The sequence below is a fragment of the Dioscorea cayenensis genome, chromosome 20 (assembly GCF_009730915.1).
Source record: "Dioscorea cayenensis subsp. rotundata cultivar TDr96_F1 chromosome 20, TDr96_F1_v2_PseudoChromosome.rev07_lg8_w22 25.fasta, whole genome shotgun sequence".
NCBI classification, from domain to species: Eukaryota; Viridiplantae; Streptophyta; class Magnoliopsida; order Dioscoreales; family Dioscoreaceae; genus Dioscorea; species Dioscorea cayenensis.
The window spans coordinates 32,639,593-32,659,559 of record NC_052490.1 but is presented as its reverse complement, the minus strand read 5'-3'; the positions used below and the strand labels follow the sequence as shown (position 1 = coordinate 32,659,559).

General features: G+C 32.3%; 4 protein-coding genes across 5 annotated transcripts; 2 read left to right on the top strand and 2 right to left on the bottom strand.

The window, feature by feature from the left end:
• The first annotated feature begins 949 nt into the window (after positions 1–949).
• On the top strand, positions 950–4,021 carry LOC120251578 (L-gulonolactone oxidase 3). Its single transcript, XM_039260152.1, has 3 exons — positions 950–1,808; positions 2,762–3,017; positions 3,183–4,021. The coding sequence occupies exons 1-3, from the start codon at positions 1,146–1,148 to the stop codon at positions 3,998–4,000; spliced, it is 1,737 nt and encodes a 578-aa protein (XP_039116086.1). The 5' UTR covers positions 950–1,145; the 3' UTR covers positions 4,001–4,021.
• Positions 3,634–7,101, bottom strand: LOC120251579. Of its 2 annotated transcripts, XM_039260154.1 has the most exons (5): positions 6,704–7,101; positions 5,567–6,011; positions 5,242–5,357; positions 4,254–4,696; positions 3,634–3,733 (listed from the first exon to the last, which is right to left on the bottom strand). In XM_039260154.1, exons 1-4 carry the CDS (start codon positions 7,056–7,058, stop codon positions 4,275–4,277), a joined length of 1,338 nt encoding a protein of 445 aa, XP_039116088.1. In that variant the 5' UTR covers positions 7,059–7,101; the 3' UTR covers positions 3,634–3,733; positions 4,254–4,274. The 2 variants fall into 2 exon arrangements, with proteins under 2 accessions (XP_039116088.1, XP_039116087.1); XM_039260153.1 differs by lacking the exon at positions 3,634–3,733 and having other exon boundaries at positions 4,135–4,696.
• Positions 7,102–12,818: 5,717 nt separating this feature from the next.
• LOC120251472 (protein SPEAR1-like) lies at positions 12,819–14,008 on the top strand. The gene is made up of 5 exons (XM_039259987.1): positions 12,819–13,022; positions 13,174–13,287; positions 13,384–13,454; positions 13,575–13,644; positions 13,817–14,008. The coding sequence occupies exons 1-5, from the start codon at positions 12,819–12,821 to the stop codon at positions 13,931–13,933; spliced, it is 576 nt and encodes a 191-aa protein (XP_039115921.1). The 3' UTR covers positions 13,934–14,008.
• Positions 14,009–15,843: 1,835 nt separating this feature from the next.
• Positions 15,844–18,388, bottom strand: LOC120251184 (mediator of RNA polymerase II transcription subunit 22a-like). The gene is made up of 4 exons (XM_039259722.1): positions 18,213–18,388; positions 18,067–18,132; positions 17,744–17,984; positions 15,844–16,114 (listed from the first exon to the last, which is right to left on the bottom strand). Exons 1-3 carry the CDS (start codon positions 18,366–18,368, stop codon positions 17,745–17,747), a joined length of 462 nt encoding a protein of 153 aa, XP_039115656.1. The 5' UTR covers positions 18,369–18,388; the 3' UTR covers positions 15,844–16,114; position 17,744.
• Between the last annotated feature and the right edge of the window lie 1,579 nt (positions 18,389–19,967).

Here is a 19,967-nt window from a genome sequence, read left to right as displayed (position 1 = left end):
GCCTCAGGTTGTTTCTTGAATGGCTCAATATCATCTTCCATGAAATCTTATCTTCCAATTCCATAATATAATTATTTTTTGTAATATAAAATATTAAAACTTTTTCTTAAAAAATAAACCTATTAGAAATATAGAATACAGAGTATATAGAAATGGATAGAGTAAATGAGACAATAAAATAGTATTGGGAGTGAAAGAGATAGATAGACAAGAGTAACAAATAATTGATTTTATGCAAACATTTGTCTTAAAAATTGTACGGATAATAATAATTTTTTTAACTGATCAATAATCAATTCTTGTAATATAAAAAAAAATCTTTTTAAAGAAGAAAAACCAGTATCCTGTGCCATAGAAATGTGAACAAATTTTTTTTTTCAAGTTTTTTTGGTTAACAAGCAAATGTGAACAAAAGAAAGAATAAAAAAAGTCCAACAATAATTAATGGCCTTCTAATCTTTTCCCTTGTCATGCCTTTTATTATTATTATTATTATTATTATTATTATTATTATTATTATAAAAAAGGAAATACTCCTTCATGGAAACATATGATATGAATATATAATATCAATCCCCCATTCGTAACGTTTATGATTTCAAATCTTCTAAGCAATCTTTCCAAATTTATATATTCATCACACCAACTTTGTAATTGACAAACCAAACTAAAACACTTTAATTCACACTAAATCTAATTGTAAATCAAATCTTAATTATTATTATTTTTTATAATAAATAATACTTTTTCTTCTATAAGAATCATATATATATATATATCACACATTATAATATCATCTAATAAAAAAATACACTAAAAATCCACTAAAAAGACTAATGATTTTTTTACCTATTATCACTAAATTTTTTTATGTATTAATGTATTCGTTTTGAAAAGAACTCAAAATTAAACTTCAAAACCCATACAAATTATAAACACGTACATGCTATTTACATTGATGCATATCCTGACTACTTTTAAATAAATAGAAAGTGTTCTTCACTTATTTATCCAATATATATATAAAAAATAAATAAATGAATAAATAAGGCCAAAACAAAAAGAAATCCATGCATTAAGACCCTTCAATTCAAAACCAACAACCTCGTCGTCTCGTCGGAAACCTAACCCTAACCCTCATTTTAATGGCGACCACCACAATCACCATCACTCTCTTCCTCTTTTGCTTCATCACAACAACCATGTCCTTCCCACCATCACCACCAATCCAATGCAACACCACCATCTGCCTTCTCTCCAACGCCTACGGCATCTTCAACACCCGTAACCCTTGCCCCGTCCCCTCCGTCCTCTACCCAACCTCCGAGCAAGATCTCCTCGCCGCCATCGCCATGGCCACCAAATCCAACCTCAAAATCAAGCTCGTCAGCTCCTTCTCCCACACAATCCCCAAATTCTCCTGCCCTAATCCCACCTCAAACGCCCTTCTCATAAGCACCTCCAAATACAATACCAATATCGAAATCAATCCCTCCCAAAGAACAGTCACAGCCGATGCCGGAGTTGGCCTCAGGGCGCTCATAGATCGGGTGGAGGCCGCCGGAATGAGTCTGGTTGCGGCGCCGTACTGGGAAGGGGTGAGTATTGGAGGGCTGGTGAGCACTGGGTCGCATGGGAGCTCGTGGTGGGGGAATGGAGGGGCCGTGCACGATCATGTGGTCGGGATGAGGTTGGTGGTGCCGGCGGGGAGGTCGGAAGGATACGCGAAGGTTGTCACGGTGGTCGCCGGCGATCCTCTCTTCGATGCCGCTAGGGTTTCTCTCGGGATTATAGCGGCCATCTCCAAGGTATTACAAACGTGTTTGTTTGTATATATACCGTGCAAAATTCTGGTTTGATCCCTATAAAATTTTTTTATTATTAATTTATCCTTAACGAATCAGTCCTTTCTATGAGAATATTTTAATCTTTTTTTAGTTTTATCGGTTAATTCATGGTTATGTTTATGTGGTTGTATATTCTATTTAATAAAATAAGAATAATGTGCGCACGCATAGTTAAAAAAATATATATGCTTGTTATGTGAATAATATTAGCAATTATCAAGTTTTCTAAGTAGGAAAAAAATTGGAAAAACTTTGTTTTCTTTCCTCATTTTATTTCAATGAGATTGGGAAACTGTATTTTCATTTTGAGTTCATATAATTCTTATAAAATTTTGAAAGTATATATCTCCATAAAATTGCACCTTTCATATGCGTATCTTTTTAAAATTGTTATTCATAGATGTATAACATTCAAAAAGCTTAACCAAAATTTAAACAAAACCAAATCGATATATATATATATATATAATACATTCTCTACGGACGTTCACACAAGAAAGGCAAAAGTAAGGAAAAAAAATATATTAGAAAGATACCATTCTTAACACTGTTCATCTCATTTTGCACATCACTGTGTAGAATGCTGTTAAAGTATACATGAATGAATGATCCGAAACTGTTGGATAATAGAGGGATGTATATAGAATTGTTATTTATAAACGACTCTAGTAAATATTATATATATATATATATATATATATTTTTACAACGTAAACAAACTATTTCACACACACTTTTATTGTTAGGTCTCCATCATATATCAGAAGAGAGTTGATTTTTTAACTTCTCGTATAAGAGTAAAGTGTTTGACAACTTCATTATTGTGACAACAATGTCAATAATACTCAGTTTTCAGCTCTCATATGAGAGTGCAAAAATTATTGTTTATGAGAACTCATGCCTGCAACTTATAGGTGACACTTTCGTTGGAGCCAAGGTTCAAGAGAAGCATAACGTTTTCATTTCAAAATGATTCATCATTTGAAGATGATTTCATGGATTTGGCTAAGAAGCATGAGTTTGCAGACATAAGTTGGTTTCCATCCCAAAAGAAAGCAATTTATAGGATTGACGATAGAGTTCCTATGAGCACTCCTGGAGAAGGTGTCAATGATTTCATTGGTTTTCAATCCACTGCCACACTTACTTCTACTGCAGTTAGAGCCTCAGGTACCATTTCATTTTTACTGAAATTTAATCAATTCTCATTTAATAATAACAGAGATAAGAGAACAGTAACAATTAGTTTTCATCTTTTCCTTGACACCATAAGAGAGTCCTCAAATGATCTTTCGTATGATAGTTTTGAAAAATTGAGTGCTGCTTTTGAAACAGAGAAAGCAGCAGAGAAGGCAAAGAGCATAAAAGGGAAATGCACTCTAGCAAGCATGGAACTTAGTGCCAAAAAATTTGTAGGCTTTGGCCTGAAGAACAACAAGATCATATTCACCGGTTACCCAGTTGTTGGTTATCAAGGCAAGATGCAAACATCTGGTTCTTGTTTATATTCATCATCACTAGACCTCCTCAGTTCATGTGCATGGGATCCAAGGATCAAAGGACTCATATTCTATGAAACAACAGCAATTTTCTCACCTCAAAAGTTCAAAGACTTCATCCGAGATGTGAAGAAGTTGAGAGACTTGAATCCAGATAATTTCTGTGGCATAGACAACTACAATGGCATGCTGATACGTTTTGTTAAGCGATCAACGGCGTACCTTGGCCAGCCGGAAGATTCTGTTGTAGTAGACTTCAACTACTTCAGAGCAGATGACGCCATGACACCGAGGTTGAGTGAAGATGTTTGGGAGGAGGTTGAGCAGATGGCATTCTTCAAGCATGGAGCAAGGCCACACTGGGCAAAGAACAGAAAGGTTGCATTCCTGGGAGTTCAAGAAAAGTATCCGTACATGAGTTTGTTCATTGCTGCAAGAAAGAAAATAGATCCACTGGGGGTGTTTTACAGTTCATGGTCTGAGGAGATACTGCTGGGACATGTAACCGATAAAGATGATGGATGTGCTCTTGAAGGGCAGTGTGTGTGTTCAGAGGATCGACATTGTAGTCCTAGTAATGGATATTTCTGCAAACCTGGTCTTGTTTATCAGGAAGCTAGGGTTTGTCGATATTCATCTACCGCTATAGAATGATGATGTGCATTTGTGATGTCATTGTTCTTAAAATTTCAATCACAATCAAGATAATGGAATTCTGCAATCATAATTTAAGATGAAATGCTGTAACAAGAAATAAGAGAATGATATTATGAGAAGGGCACTTTCCATCGTCTAAATGTTGTGAATTCATTCAAATGATCAAAATCTATGTACAGCAACTGGAGTTTCAGTCATAGTCAAAACAAGATGACAGATTGAACTAGTTAATAGATCTCAAATGAGTCACCTGAATACTCTTCCTAGATGATCATGATGGGGATGCAGATATCTGAAGATAAACCATCTGTGTGTATCCATTAAAAACAGAAGAATCAAATTTCGTTAGACCAAGCCTCTTAAACATGCCAAATCGGCCATCTTCAATGATAGGTTCAGAGGACCGTGCCGGGTCGTATCTTGTTTGGTGGGTGAGCGATGGGCCGGCCACTGGTGAGAGCTCCCAGTACACATCTAAAATAGACTCAATGAACCTGCTATTCTGAAAATGTTCTGCATATGAGATCGCCTTATTGCTGTGATTAAAATCATCCCGCATGTAACCCCTCACACCCCACCATGCTTCCCCCGGCCCACAGAGTTCATTGATGTTCACAGCCTTGTCCCAGAACTTCTTCCGTTTCATCCTTATCCTAGCTTCATCACCATCCTTGAAGCAGGAATGTCCACCACCTATGCACAGGACAGAACAAAAGGTGAGAGGTCGATCAATAGATTTAGTGTGGAAGGAGTTGTAATAGACAAATGAAATCCTTAGCTCTCACAATGCATGGTGCTGCAAAAGCACAAACCAGTATTTTATGATATATAAAATTTCACAAAGTCTCTTAATATTTGCATTCCATTTCAAGGGCCACAGTGACTTTATAATTATGTTATTCAACAACTCCATCGGTCTTTCCATAATAACTCATCTTAATTGTGATTTCAGAATATATACCTGAAATGTCATTTCCTGCAATTTCATCTAACAAGGAAATTAGAAAAAATAACCCCTAAACAAGTCTAGGATGGTTGCTGGGTAAAACAGGATTTATGAAAATATGCTGATCGACATAACTGTGCAATTTCACTAGTGCTGGACAAAGCACCACTTGAATGTGATTGTCAGAAGTTTCAAGTAGCACAAGTACTGGAACATATGGGGCAAATGCTTCCATGCAAGAAGATATAAACACACAAGATCAGATATTAGAGTTAAAGAAAAGCCCCAACACCTCTGATGTAAAACTGATCACATATCTGTCTCAGAGAATAGTGATCACCAGTCCCAGTGTCATAATTATCTTCGAATATAAGATTCTGAAATCCAGCTTTGAGCGCTTGCTTCACTCTGCATAAACAGATTTCGGGATGAATCAGACACCAAACATGATAACAAGCATAAGTAAAATCAGCAAAGTGATGTGTGTGTCACCACCTTTTAGCAAGAAGCATAAGTCACTTAAAATGAATAATTATGGTAAATCAAGTGACCTCTATAAACAATTCATCAAAATAATTTCAAATTAAGGAAAGTCATCGTCACACATAATAGTTTACCTCTTGAGTTCATTCTGATGATCATCAAAGAAAACAAGAACCCGACTGAGATCTGTGATATGATGTTTCTTTAGAACACTTCTCCAGTCAACATTTCCAAAATCCACAAAATCTTTCCCTGCATAGTATGTGCAGTTCACATCAACATAAGCCGGTCCCTTCCGCAGATACTTCTCAGGGTGTCGGGGCGAAAGAGAGATAATGCGTGTCTCAGGCCTTGCTTGGCGCAGGACCCATGTAGAATGCCCTTTGAAAGCACCACTCTCTATCATCAGATCCGGCTTAAGCCATCGTGCCATGAACCAAAGCCCAAAGCTATGGTCAAATCCCATGCCATACATGTTGTTCTGGATAGGTCGGGTTTCATAGATCGGCACAAACTCCTCAAGGGCTTTGAGCAGGTCCTTTGAAGTCCACTCTACCATTTTCCCCTGTTTAGATCTACCTTTTGCCAAGAAAATTGATTGAAGTAAGAGTTGGCATTATGCTATCAAATGCCAAGCATGTTCATGAAAAGCAGATAGGGAGCACAATAAAAGCCCAGCTCAAGCAAAATCCAAGAATGATCAAATCGAACACAAGCAAAAAGTCATGGCCAAGCTTAATCAACAAAGATCAAATCTCTTATGGACTGACCTTAGATGGAAAATAGAGAAAAACTGATGTAGAAAAAGGATAGAAAAGCAAAACTTTATTTTTCAGCTATTAATTTACAATCTTTCCATTTTGTTTGCTATTCCTCTACATCTCTTTAATCCAAAGACAACAATTAGCAAAAAAATCCATAGCAAGTAATATGAAAGAGGCACAGTCAAGCTCAGCTAACATAACAACCAGGTTTGATCTCATAATCACAATCAGATCTCTATGGAGGTAAACAATCGAAGCAATAACTAGAGATATAGCAAATAGAAGGCCACAAGATAATTTCCAGAGCATTTACCCGAAATGCAAGCTAATAAAGAAGCAATCTTTATGGATGCAATAGATAAATACTTGAAATTGGGATCAAAGTCATGCAAAATGAACGCCAAAAAACGGGGGAGAATCCAGATCAAACTCCAATCAAAGCAACGCAAAGAATCAAAGATCCACAAACCAAACGAAAGAATCAAGATCCAGGGCAATCAAACCTACACCAAGGGACGCCAAGAGATCCGAAATCGGAGGCAAGCCCTTCGAGGCTTCCACCCCCGAGAAAGGCGATGCGGGAGAGCGAGTCGTGGGTGGAGACACAAGCACAGGTGCTGGGGCGGGAGAAATAGGCGTAAACGAAGGCAAAGCAGACGAGAAGAGGGACAGCGAAGGCGAAAGCGAGGCAAGGAGAAGGGGAGGCGGTGGTTGCGGCGGTGAAGGGGCCGAGACGGGGGGAGAGGAGCATGTTGAGACGGGAGTGGAGAGGAGCGTGCTTCCTTGTCTTGGATTCATCGTCTCCGTCGTTCTCCTCGGCGCCGGGTGGCGCCCGGCGAGCCGAGAGCGTGCTCTCGAGCATGGCGACGCGGTGGATCTCGTGCCAAGCTCACGTTAATGGCCTCCTTTTTTTTTTTACTTCTCGTATTTTTAGTGAGATAAAGAAAGTGTGAGAAATTATTATTATTATTATTATTATTATTATTATTATTATTATTATTATTATTTCATTTATTTTAGTTTTTTTTTTTTAACAAAGTTGACAAAGCAAAGGACATGCAGGTACAGAGATGCACCAGTTATGGTGGCTTGAATGACTTTCTGAAAATAGTTTCCCCGCCATGGTAACCCTGAAGGAAGAACGAGAGGCAATCCTCACACAGAACTCTCACATGAGACCCTAATATGAATTATAAGCTGTGAGATTTAAACTCAAGACCTCTCACTTACAACCATGGTTAGTTACCGAACTTACCATTGGCTAGCCCAAGGTTCCTTTTATTTTAATCATAAACAAATAAGTTTTGACATATATATATGTTCAATTTTTTCTTTTTAACAACATGCTAAATTGCTAATTGAGAAATCATTCTCACCCGTACACTCACTAAATGCTTTGAAAAAACAATCGAATTATCGGCCTATTATATAAAAAAAATTCAATTCAATCCAATTATTAATTTATTATGTTGGTAATTTTCTCAATAAATTACTTAAAATTTCAAATTATTTTAATTTAATCCTTTTGATGGTCAAATTACCATTGGTTGTTATGGTATGCATCAAATTTTTTTTTTTTTGGATTTAAATTTTTCTAATATCCAATTAGAATTTGATGTTGTCTTTGGCAATTTAATTTTATTGAAAAATGGATGAAAAATTTATATTATACTAAATATCGAAATGCACAATCTTACCAAAACCCTTTGGTTCAAGTGGTTAATGGCACTAAAAATTAAGTTTCTCCTATGATGTGTAGAATAGTGAGAGTTTAAATCTTTATTGGAGGAATTAACACTAATGAGCCACATGGTTTTTTTCATTTTGTTTTTTAAAATTAAAAAATTAGAACTTAAGAAAATGTCAAATTATCAAGGACAAAAATAAGTTTCTTGTGTGACGTGTAGAACGGTGAAAGTTTGAATCCTCATTGGAGGAATTAACTCACTGGGTGATGTCACAACCCACATTCATGAGCCACAGAGTTTTTTTCATTTTTTTAATTAGAAAATTAGGACTTAAGAAAATGCCAAATTTTGAATGGAGAAAATTTATCTAAGATAATTGTTTTGAACTTATAAGTTGAAATAATAGCTTAAATTGAATCCATAAAAATGGGCCAACGATGGGCTAGCCCAATCTTTATGCGTTGATGATGGGACTGGGTTTTATAAAATGTATATCATCTTGATAAGTGTGATTAGCAGTATGATTAATTAATAAGTGATCAACATCCAAAGTTATAGGGAAATAATTATAGCACAAACATGAAAAAAATAATATTTATTTTTATATAAAGGGATTGAGAACAACTCTAAACTTTTATATACAAATTATTTATTTATTTTGGTAAATTTAGATACCAATATTTCTTAAATTTTGTGCTTTTTAAAAGAAAAAAAAAATCTAAAATAAGAGTTATAAAACAATAATTATAGTTCAAAAGAAAAAAAATAAAATATAAAGCAAACATTGGCAGTGGGTCCTCTTTATATGGTGTTTGTGTCATGTTGAAGAGGTGGGTTCAAAGTTAACTTATGTTGGGTGAGAGCATGTAAGGTGAATGTATGGCTATGATTGATATTCTTGTCCGCATTTCTTTGAAAAAAAAAACAAGTACTTATACATAAACAAGTTAAAAAAAAAGAAAAAAAAATCCTCATACTTGAGCTGGATCTTCACAAGGTGCGAATAAAAATAATATACATATATATATAATTAAAAAAATCACCATCTTATAATTAAAGTGGTTAAGCATTCAAGTCTTTGCTAAAGTATCAAAACATCAATAAAATGGATCACAAACATTTTCCTAATTAGTCATGAACATACTTGGAAACATTACTAAACATTTGCAAACAATTAAGTACTAGTTCTTGTGATAAAATAAAGTGAGAGGAAGGACCCCCATGCATATATATAAAACCAAATTATATATAAACAATTAGAAAGAAGATTACGATCTCCCTCACTGTTGAGATTTCCTAACAATGAACCAAGACATCACAAGGACTTGTAAACTACTTTGATAGCTTTAAACTACATAAAATAATAACACTATCATATCTTTATTCATTTATTCATGGGACTCTCCTACAAACCATATCTTTGGCCTCCATTTTTTTATTAGATTTAGCCCTTAATGCCACAACTATTCTAAAATGCTAACCACTTTGTACAATAATTTCATTAATAATGTATATATATAAGCACACACAACAAGTTTAAGATTTAATGCAAGTGTGTATTATGTAGTATATATACAATTATATATGCAAGTCTCACTGTACTTTAGATCTTGTTGGTACTTTGATTGGTTGTAGGTTAAATGTTATTAATTTGATAGAGTAATCCATCATGAACTTTGTTGTCAGCTCCACATCAAAAGAAAAAGGAAAGATATATGGACATGGAATCTAAACATGTGTGCAAGAACCGCTCTGAAAACATGCAAACTGAAAGGGTTAAAAAGAATGTTTTGTTTTGTAACTTAAATTTTCATAGTTCATGGAGGACAACAAATCATGCTATTTCTCATGAATTAATTTTCAATGTGAAACATTACTGCATGTTTTGAGGAATCTGAGATTTTTGGGTTGAATTCAATTGATAATTCCCACTTTGAGTTTATGTGAATGTGGTTGGAGAAAGTGTTCCATTCAAAAGATTTTCTTGGTACATCTAGCACTTTATTATAGAATTAAATTAAACAAGTTTAGAATACTATTTCCGGATGAAATCAAAAGATGGTCACATAAGACTAACAATACAATAGGCTAATAGGCTAATACCGTAAGTAAATGGTTAAGAGGGTATGTTATATGATCCATTAGTGATGAAAAAGACTGCTGACAGAAAAAAGCGTTAATCGCACCTGACATGGGATATTAGTGACATCAAAAAGATGATTGTTAGGCGTAAATGCTATTGAGTCGCTTAAAAAGGCAATAACTCTGACTAAATCCAATATAGTGTTTTAAATTTTTTCATACATCATCAAAAATGATATTTTTTTTTCGTGATACTTTTTGTCTAAATACTAATTAAAATTTTTTTATAATAGTTAATTAAACTATTATTTACCCTCTTCTTTTTTCTTGATGGATCTTAAAAATTTAAAAAAACAATAATTAATCTATACTTTAAAAAATTTAAGTTAGTTTTCATCATAAAAACACATAAGAAAATAAAAATGTTTTTCATAAATATATAAATAACTATGATATTTATGAGGGTATGTTAATAATTATCTATTTTCATAGAGGTATGGAAGCAATTTTCTCATACTAATATTGAGATATATAGAGGTGAGCATTGAGCAACACCTATATATGTTTATATACAATTGGATCAGTCGATTAGCACCATAATAATAGATTGTTAATATGGTAATTAATGTTATGATTTATTAGTAAAATAAAATAAATAATAAAACATAGGATGCTTTAGGCAAAGCATCAGGATCATAGTGCATGTGAGCATAATCTAAAATAGATATTGAGTGTTCCCTCTCCAAACACACCAAAATCCCCACCTTGTTCTCCTTTCATTATATTTTATTCATAATCATTAACTCCAATACCAAACACCACACCCTTTTCATCTTCTTTGCCTGCCAAATCCCATTTCTTTATTCAACTTAATTCATTAATGGATGTCTAATTGTTAATTAATCAAAATGACAACAATTATATGTGCTAACTAATCATTGTAAATTGAATCACTAACTCCACTGCTTGCTAATAAGCTAGCCACCTCCTAGTTAGGTTTGTTAACCAATCTTCACTTGTATGTGTGTGTATATATATTATTATTATCTATTAGATGTGATTAGTTAGTTATCCACCGTGACATAGTAACTTCTTAATTTGTTCCATAATTAATATTATTGTAATGGTGTTTCATAAGTCATATAGGACTATTTTAATAATGATTTATCATATGCTAATTTCATCAATCATATGCATATTTATGAGTAATTTTTTGATATCATGTTATGGCTTGTTTGGATTGTTTTCTTGCAAGAAAAAAATATTTTTTTGTTTTCTAAAAACGTAGTTAAAATTAAAAATCTCTCCAATTTGGGGTCTTGCAAAGTATATATATATATCTTAATCTTATGCCTTGATTTGTTTAATCTAATAAATTTATAATGAATCTCTAATTGCTTTTTTTCTTTGATAGATTTAAGTGAATAAACATTTTTAAAATTTATTTTTCATTCAGATCATTTTTACAACTAAAACGAGTATGTATCTAGGGAGGGTGGCATGAGATTGATAGAAAAAAAAATGGTATATATGCTAGCTAGCTCATCATATGTCCTAGGTTGAAGAATTTAATTAATTCACATTAACAACCTAGTTGATTGTATAGATGCACATATAATTATCAAAACAAATTTGGGGTTATATGTTCATATAAAAACATTATGATTGGCTTCTCAAGCGATCATATACAGCTAATTATTCGCCAATCTTTCCTATATGACTTGTTTAATTATGCTTCTACTCTAAAGTTTTTCCATAACCATTTTCTGAACTAATATTGCTTTTCTATGAGATAGCCATGTGAATATCTTTTATTATATATCAAAAATACAAATAATTGAAAATATAAAAGACATTGTAAATAAAATATGGAACCTAATCGTTTATTTAATAAAATAGAAAATTGGATTTTTCAGCTTTTTGCTTGAAATAAGAAGAGATATTGTGTATTTTTTTCAGTTTTGTATCCGTTTTTGCTTGAAATAAAAAGAGGTATTTTGTATTTTTGAAAAATTACATAATCTTTTCATGCCTATTATCATGAACATTTGCATCCATATAAACTCTTGCATCCACAATCACAGTGCATGGTTTAAAAAAAAAAAGTATTTTATTGTATTTTTTTTTTCATTTCTTTACATGTTAATATATTAAGATAAATTAAATTCACTGCATTATTTGTTATTGATCAGCAAAATGAAGAGGTTTTTTATTTTATATTTTTACTAATTAATTATACAAAGCATGCAACTAAAATAAAGTTAAATTCACACAAATTATAAATTAAGAGTTTTTAAGTACAAATAGAAAATATGAAGGAGATGTAGATAGTTATATATATATATATATATATATATATATATATATATATATATGAAGGTATATATCATGTGAATGAAGACATTAATATATAATTTAGAGGAATATATATATATATATATATGATCTCATATGCCAAGTAAGAGAAGCACTATTAAATGACAAAGATCCTTTATATTATCTTTGACAAATCAAGCTCCAAAAGATTATATGAGCTGTTAGGAACATCTCTCACATGTTCTTCTAGACACCAAGACACAGATGATAATTAACTCTTCAAAGTTCCAAACCACCCTAAATTAACCCTCAAATTAATATAAAGATTAGTCTTAATCTTCATCCAGCACTGCACTAATTAACTTTTTGAGACACCATATCACTTGCTGTCATGGAAATGTGTCCTTTTCCTCTTCTTTCTCTCTCTGTCTGTCTTTATCTTTCCTTCTTGCTCTTTCTTTCTCTTTCTTTGTCTATAGGACATAAATAGCTTGTTTTTTTTTTCTTTGATAGGAGAGATTAAGAAAGTCAAGGGTATGGACAAGCACTTTGGTGAGCTGGGTTTGGGGAATAATGGAAGATCTGGTTCTTCAAAGAGAGGAAAGAAGAATAATTCAGATAAACCAAAGCAACCTCAAAGAGGCCTTGGAGTTGCTCAGCTTGAGAAGATCAGACTCCATGATCAGATGGCTTCTTATCTCCCTTCACTTCACTCTCCTTTTCATTCCAATCTAAACAAGGTATGTATATCTGTATGCATGTCTGTGTTTGTGTGTGTGTGTGTTTTTATTATTGTTTTTTTTAAAAAAAAAAATTAAAGTTTTTATAGTTTTTATGTTTGTGTATATATGTGTGTGTGTTTTAGTGCATTTGATTATTGTTTTCATGCAGGAAGATGGTCTGAGAGAAGAGGTGGCATTTTCACCATCTTTTTATTGTTCTAATTCTAGTTCCAGTACCTCTGCTTCTTCACCTTATCATGGTCTTCAAGCTAACCAGCAGATGGTATATATGAGAAATCACTAACCCTAACCCTAACCCTAATGTTTCATATGAAGAGGAAGACTGATTTATCATCTGATTCAATCCTCATGTTTGTAGATGATGTTTGGAGACAATGAAACCTTAGATATAAGATCATATGGTGACTTCTCATCTTGTTCTTCTTCTAGGTATACTATATGTGTATATATATATATATACATGTTCTCAACCTTTCATATCTATGATGTTTTTTAACTAATTTTTATAACATTTTTTTTGTCAATATATACATATATCAAAATTAGCAGCAGGTTATACATGCCAAATAATGTTGTGCAAGAGACTGTGACACTGCCACTCTTAGAAGAAACTATGGAGGTTTGAACTATATATATATATATATATATATATATATCAAGAACTCAAAGTCATGTTATAACTATGTTTTTTTTTATTTATGTGAAAAAGTTAAGATTAGATTATCATATGATCATATATACTGAAACTTTGTTTCTTTTGATTTGTTTTGATTAATAATTATATATAATAGGATTCGATACAGAAGAAGAGGCGGGAAGATCGTTCTCTCTTGAGTACTGGATCAAGGAGTCAGAACTCATCAGATAAGAGTGATACACAAGACATAGATTTAGATCTTAAACTTTGATCATGACTTGATAGATCATGTTAATTCCTCCTCAAATTATACTTTGTAATGAGAGTGAACGCATGTAATGCAAGTATTGGCAACATTGAGTGGTGATGAAAACTCAAAAGATGCTTGTTTTTTTAAACTATATATATGTATATGTATGTATGTAATGCTTTCTTTTTTCTGTGCATAAAACATGAGAAACTCTTACTTCAGGTGCATGAAAGCAATTCATCAAACAAAGGCTGAAGATGTGCTGATGATATATATAGAATGTAAGGTAAGTGATCATCAACGTGTCTGTATATATATTTATAATTTTTATATGTTTTAACAAAAAATTAAAAATGCATCCATGAAGAACAAATGGATTTAGTCATATATATCATTTTTTGGTTTCTTCAATGAGTTTGTTTAAGTAAAGGAGAAGTATATAGAAAATCATATGCATGATATAGCTAGAGAGATGAGTAATAATAGGAATAGAAGAGAATGCATCGTTGAATATATTTTGTAATGTTATTCAATAAATCATAGGTTCAATATTGCAAAGTTTCATCAATAATAGGAGCAATCTGTGATTAAGTAACTTTTGTATTATTGTTAACTTATATTACTGTTTTATTGCTAATGTAACTTGATGAAGGGAATTCCTAGATTAGTTTTTTTGTTTGAATATTGAAGAAGTAGAGAAAAATCAAATGATATTAATGATCATTAAATATAAGAATATATGTTGTAATCTTGTTCAATTAATTATAGGTGCATTTATAATATTTGTGAAGCATAGGTAAGATTTATTGCAAATTTATATTTGAAACATATATACACCGCTTTATAATGAAGTGTAAAAGTATTAATGCATGAGATATCTTGCTATATATATTGTGGTTAATTTTTTTTATTGTTGATGGAGAATAGTCAAGTGATAAATTCCAGTGCAAATAGAATGAATATTAATGATGAAATCACCAAAAAGATTTCATATTGTTTTCTTGGCACAAATCAAACATATAGCTTCTTCTGTTTCTCGTTAATAATTTTTGCTTGAATTAAGTATGATTATACGAGTCATACGAGAACATAATATATAGATTGGAAAATGCATGCTAATTAATTAGTCTTTGATTAAGGTCTCATGAGGATGATAATGTGAAGATTATCGGTTAATAAGTATGCACAATTAGGGAGGGAATCATCGACAATTCAATAAGAAAAAGCATTTTGAAATCATCTTTAAAAATTCTCGGAATGATCTTTTTATATAGTTCATGTCATGAGAATTAGTTTTATAACTAATCATAATAATTATGAACAACAAAAAAACAGGAGAATAAAATGAAGAAATTACCGATCTTCTCATACTATTTAGTATTTATGCCATTATTGTTAATATATAAATACTTATTAGGAAAAAGATCTCCAATAATGATTTATTAGGGAATGAACTCACAAAATAAATGACCGGAAACAAGAGGAGAAAACAACATCGATGCACCCATAATTATGTAGATGCAATACTACTAAATAAAACTCATATGAAGATCTTTGAAATACCGAGAAAAATGAGCTAATATTCTGTGAATTTTTTTGTTCAGAAAAACATAAAATAATTACATTAAAATTTTCAAACATTGCGTCTAAAAAGCAGATGAAAAGTGTTATCATAGACTGCATGCTTTCCCATGTAATGTAGAGGTGTTCTTCTAACTTAGCCATGTGGATTTGGTAGATGATGACATGAGGTTATATTGAGACTTTTTGTTAACATTTTAATGCAAGAATGTTGATGCACGCCATCAACAAACCATACAAAAATTTTCAAGCATCTTTCAAATATATATATTCATTTGCAGATAAGCTTCTAAGGATTCCTCCTTCTGCCTTTAAACAATTGTATTAAAATAAGATGAATAAGACATCAATGATTCAAACTAAGGGAATAATGTAACTGGTTTGATAAACTAAAAATAGATCATACACTGTGTACAAACAACATGATCCTTGCCAATTATATATCGAATACAATACATAAACACACTGGCAGATAATTTATCCTATGAAGAAATAAGGATCTTAGTGTTGTGTTTATGGAACATAAGAATTAATACGGTCAATCCTCATGGTACATGATGGTGTTGTTGATGATCGCCAACAACAGATGAGTGTATCATTGCTTGCTCAAAATAGTACACCCTGAATAAAATGAAAGACAGAATCGAGATATCAATGACTAGTTTTTATTTCAGAGCATGATAAACATGAGATCAAATTTAAGATATTCAATGGTACAAAGCTGAATAAAAATTATCAACTGAATAATGATCGTGCACAGACTTCTTGTTTCAGATAAAATCATCTCGAGCACAGGAATTATATACTTCTATCAACAGACAGCATCCTTTTCCATTAAAGTAGGTATTTGCCTATTACAAGATGTACTTAAAATTATTACTCAACATGATTAATTGAAGTGAGGACGAAGAAGCAATAAATAAAAACTATGAAATGTTCCAATTTCGGGAACATTTCGAGCACACTTAGATGTTCTTTACACTAAAAAATAATCTATTGACAAAAGGCATCAATAAATTTTGCAACCTAACAGGGAGAAAAACTTGCTGATTTAGTTACCAACATTCGCCTGGCAACAAGTTAACACTGAAGGTCTGAAGCTTAAGGTGCTGTTTCCTCAGTTTCTTCAATCTTAGGTGCAGAGACAATTGGCTTCATGAATATTGATCAACCAGCCACTATCATGATTTAACTAGTATGACTGGGCTACCATGATTTAAACACAATGATCGGGCTATATGACAAGACTATATGTCAAAATCAGAGAACTACTTGTATAAACAAATTCAGATAATTGCCAAGCCAACTTAGAATGGAGGAGAAATTTATGAGAAAAATTATAGCAGCAATTTGACAAATAAAAGACCTATCTTACAGGGTAGTGAGTTTATGTCCACAAAACCAGATGTACCCAGAGAAGTTCTATAAGGGTTGGAAAGAAATAAACAGAAAGACCTGAGAAGCCCTACAAGCAGAATAAAGAAGCTCTTTCCAAGTTTTGAGCTTTCAATGACTGATGTCCTAACTAATTTGAAGGTATAATCCAAACTAAATGATATGAAAGTTTTATAAACCACATCCTCTTAAATTATAAGAGATTGCTTTCAAGACAGAAAAGGTTCCACATTAATCAACCTAAGTCCATAGCCATTGAGTTCCAATGCACAAATGTTGTAGCATCCGTACAACATTGTCTTATTGCAACTTCCTATACTATCTCTTCTTAATAAGCAGTTTCACATTCAGATAAAATATTTCACACTTTTTTCCCATCATCAGAAAGTATGTTAGTTTCAACAATTTGTAGCATCCTAACTAAATGATAGAAAAGTTCTATAAACTCATTCATTTTCGAAGGTATAATCCAAACTCAATGATACAAAAATTCTACAGACTCCACAATTTTAAAGACCAAGAGACTATCTCTTGAATAGAAAGTATTCCACACTATCAAATTCAAGTCCCTAGTCACTTGAGTTTCAATACAATAAAAAATGCTGTACCCTCCATGCAAGTAACAGTGGACATTGTTTTATTGCAACCTTCTTTATAATCTCTACTTAACAAGAAACAGTTTCACATTCAGAAAAAAGAGCATTTTTGTCTCATCCCAAAATAGAAAAGTATCAACCTTTTGCTACTAGGATTCACGAGCAATAAATAAATGTGAATTTGCATACTCTAAACCATCAGAAGTAAGAAATAGCATGCATTTGGAATTGACTACAAATGAAGATTAGGAGTCCTAACCTCAGGGTTCTTCAGTATGGCCAGTCCGAAGGACAGAGGAGTAGTAATGAGTCTCAAGCTCCTTGAGACTGGCAGCCGCCTGCTCCCCAATTCTCTCAAGCATTCGGTCCGTCTTCTCAGCCTGTTGCTCAAACTCCACGATCCGCCTATCAACATGCTCATTGAGCGAAGCGAAACCAGAGAAGATTGCCGTCTGCTTCAGCTCAGACACCAGCTTCAATAACGAGTCCGCCGCCTGCACCTGATCAAACAAGCATTATCACAAACACCTGATCGGCATCCCAAAAAAAATCCAAACTTTCCAAACAAAACTCAAAGATTACCATCCGTGCCGCCCGCATCTCCATCTGGAATGCTTCCTGGGAGTTCCGCACCGGCGGCTCGCTCACCTTCAAAGAGACACGCAGGCAAAGAAATCAGAAAACAGGGATCTAAAAGACTGGGCTTTCAAGCTAAAGAGAGAACGAACCCTAGCGACGTTGACGAGGAGGCTGAAGTTGTCGACGATGTTCGCGATGTCGCCGTCGACTCGCTGTAGTAAAGCCTTCTGCTTCTGGGCTGCCGCCGCCGCCGCGGCTGCCGTCGGGCCACCACCGGCACCGCCCGGCCCCCCAGCTTTGCTCATTGCTCTTCTTCCAATGAATGAAATCCATAACTCTCCATTTAATTAAATAATTTTTTCTTAAATAAAGTTAATAAACAATGAATTTTAGGAATTTTTTTATATAAATAATTGGTATGAAAAATAGACCATATAAACATTGAAATTTATAAATAAATTCTTTCTTTTTATATAAATAAAAATTAGTTTGGAAGAACTGATTAATTATTATAAAATTTGATTTTAACTAAAAATTAAATTAATGTTAAATATTTTTGTATAGGGTAAAAAAAAAATTTTATAATAAGGTTGTGTTTAATTGCCTTTTTTTCCTTGGAAAATTTTTTTACAGGTCATTTTCCAGCTAAATAAGTTGTTTGTTTGCCTAGCACTGTTTATAATTTTAAAATAATTTTTCTTTTATTTTTTTTTAAAAATAGATAAATTATATAACTTGATAATATTTTAAATAAATTTATCCAGATCAGTGAACAGATCCCGCGGCGTTTTAATGGTAAGATTCAATTCCACGTAGCACTAAAATTCAATTCCATTAACGCTGTTTATAATTTTAATAATTTAAAAAAAAATTCATGGAAAATGTGACTTTTTCCATGGAAAATTGATGCAATTAAACAACAAATGAGGTTTTTTCCATGGAAAATATTTCATTTTCCGTGGAAAATAAGAAAAATCAAACAATAAAATTTGAATTTTTCATAGAAATTTTTTGATTTTCTAGCTAGAAAATAATGCCAATCAAACGACTATTTTTTCATTTTCTATGTAAAATTTTTCCATTGAAAAATTTTCATGGAAAAATTTTCTTTTCCAACCATTTTTCATGTTGCCAATCAAACACACCCTAAATATTTCATGTTCAATATCAATTTCATGATCATATTTAAATTAGTCAACTTTAATATAATATTTTTCATTTTAAAATCTTGAATATATCTATATGCATATTATTTTGGTCAATTAGTCCTACTACTTAATAAGACACTTCCAATCCAACTATGACCTTAAGTTAAAAATACATTTTTTTAATTGACTTTTCATGAGGAGCACTGCTACTATTGTCATTTTCCAAACTAGCATTTATTTATTTATTTATTTATTTTTAAAAGGTAGATTTATTTATTTATTTATTTATTTTGAAAAGATGGATAAACCACAATCATTAAAGAAAAATAGAACAGTCCAACCCATCAATCAACCCACAAAATAAAACAAAATGAGAAAACCAGGAACCAACTAGAGGTGGCCCGATTGACACAAGCGACCCAAACTAGTATTTAAACAAGAAAGAATATTTTTTTCTAATATTTGAATTAATTATTAGCGAAATGTGATTTATTCATTTCATAAAAAAATTAATTATGTTGAATAAAAATACAGATTTTTAAACATTTAAATTTGATGGAATAACCTAATATTCAATTTCGACTCCTTAGTTTGTAGACTTGCCCATTATTTTTAATGACATGACCCACAATCTCGAATCTAGTTAAAAAAATTAATCCTTCTTTGCCTCTCCTATATATGCATGATCAATCTCAATAATTATTTTTTGAATGTCTTTTAGACTTTTATAAACTGATGTTATGTCTCTATTTTGGT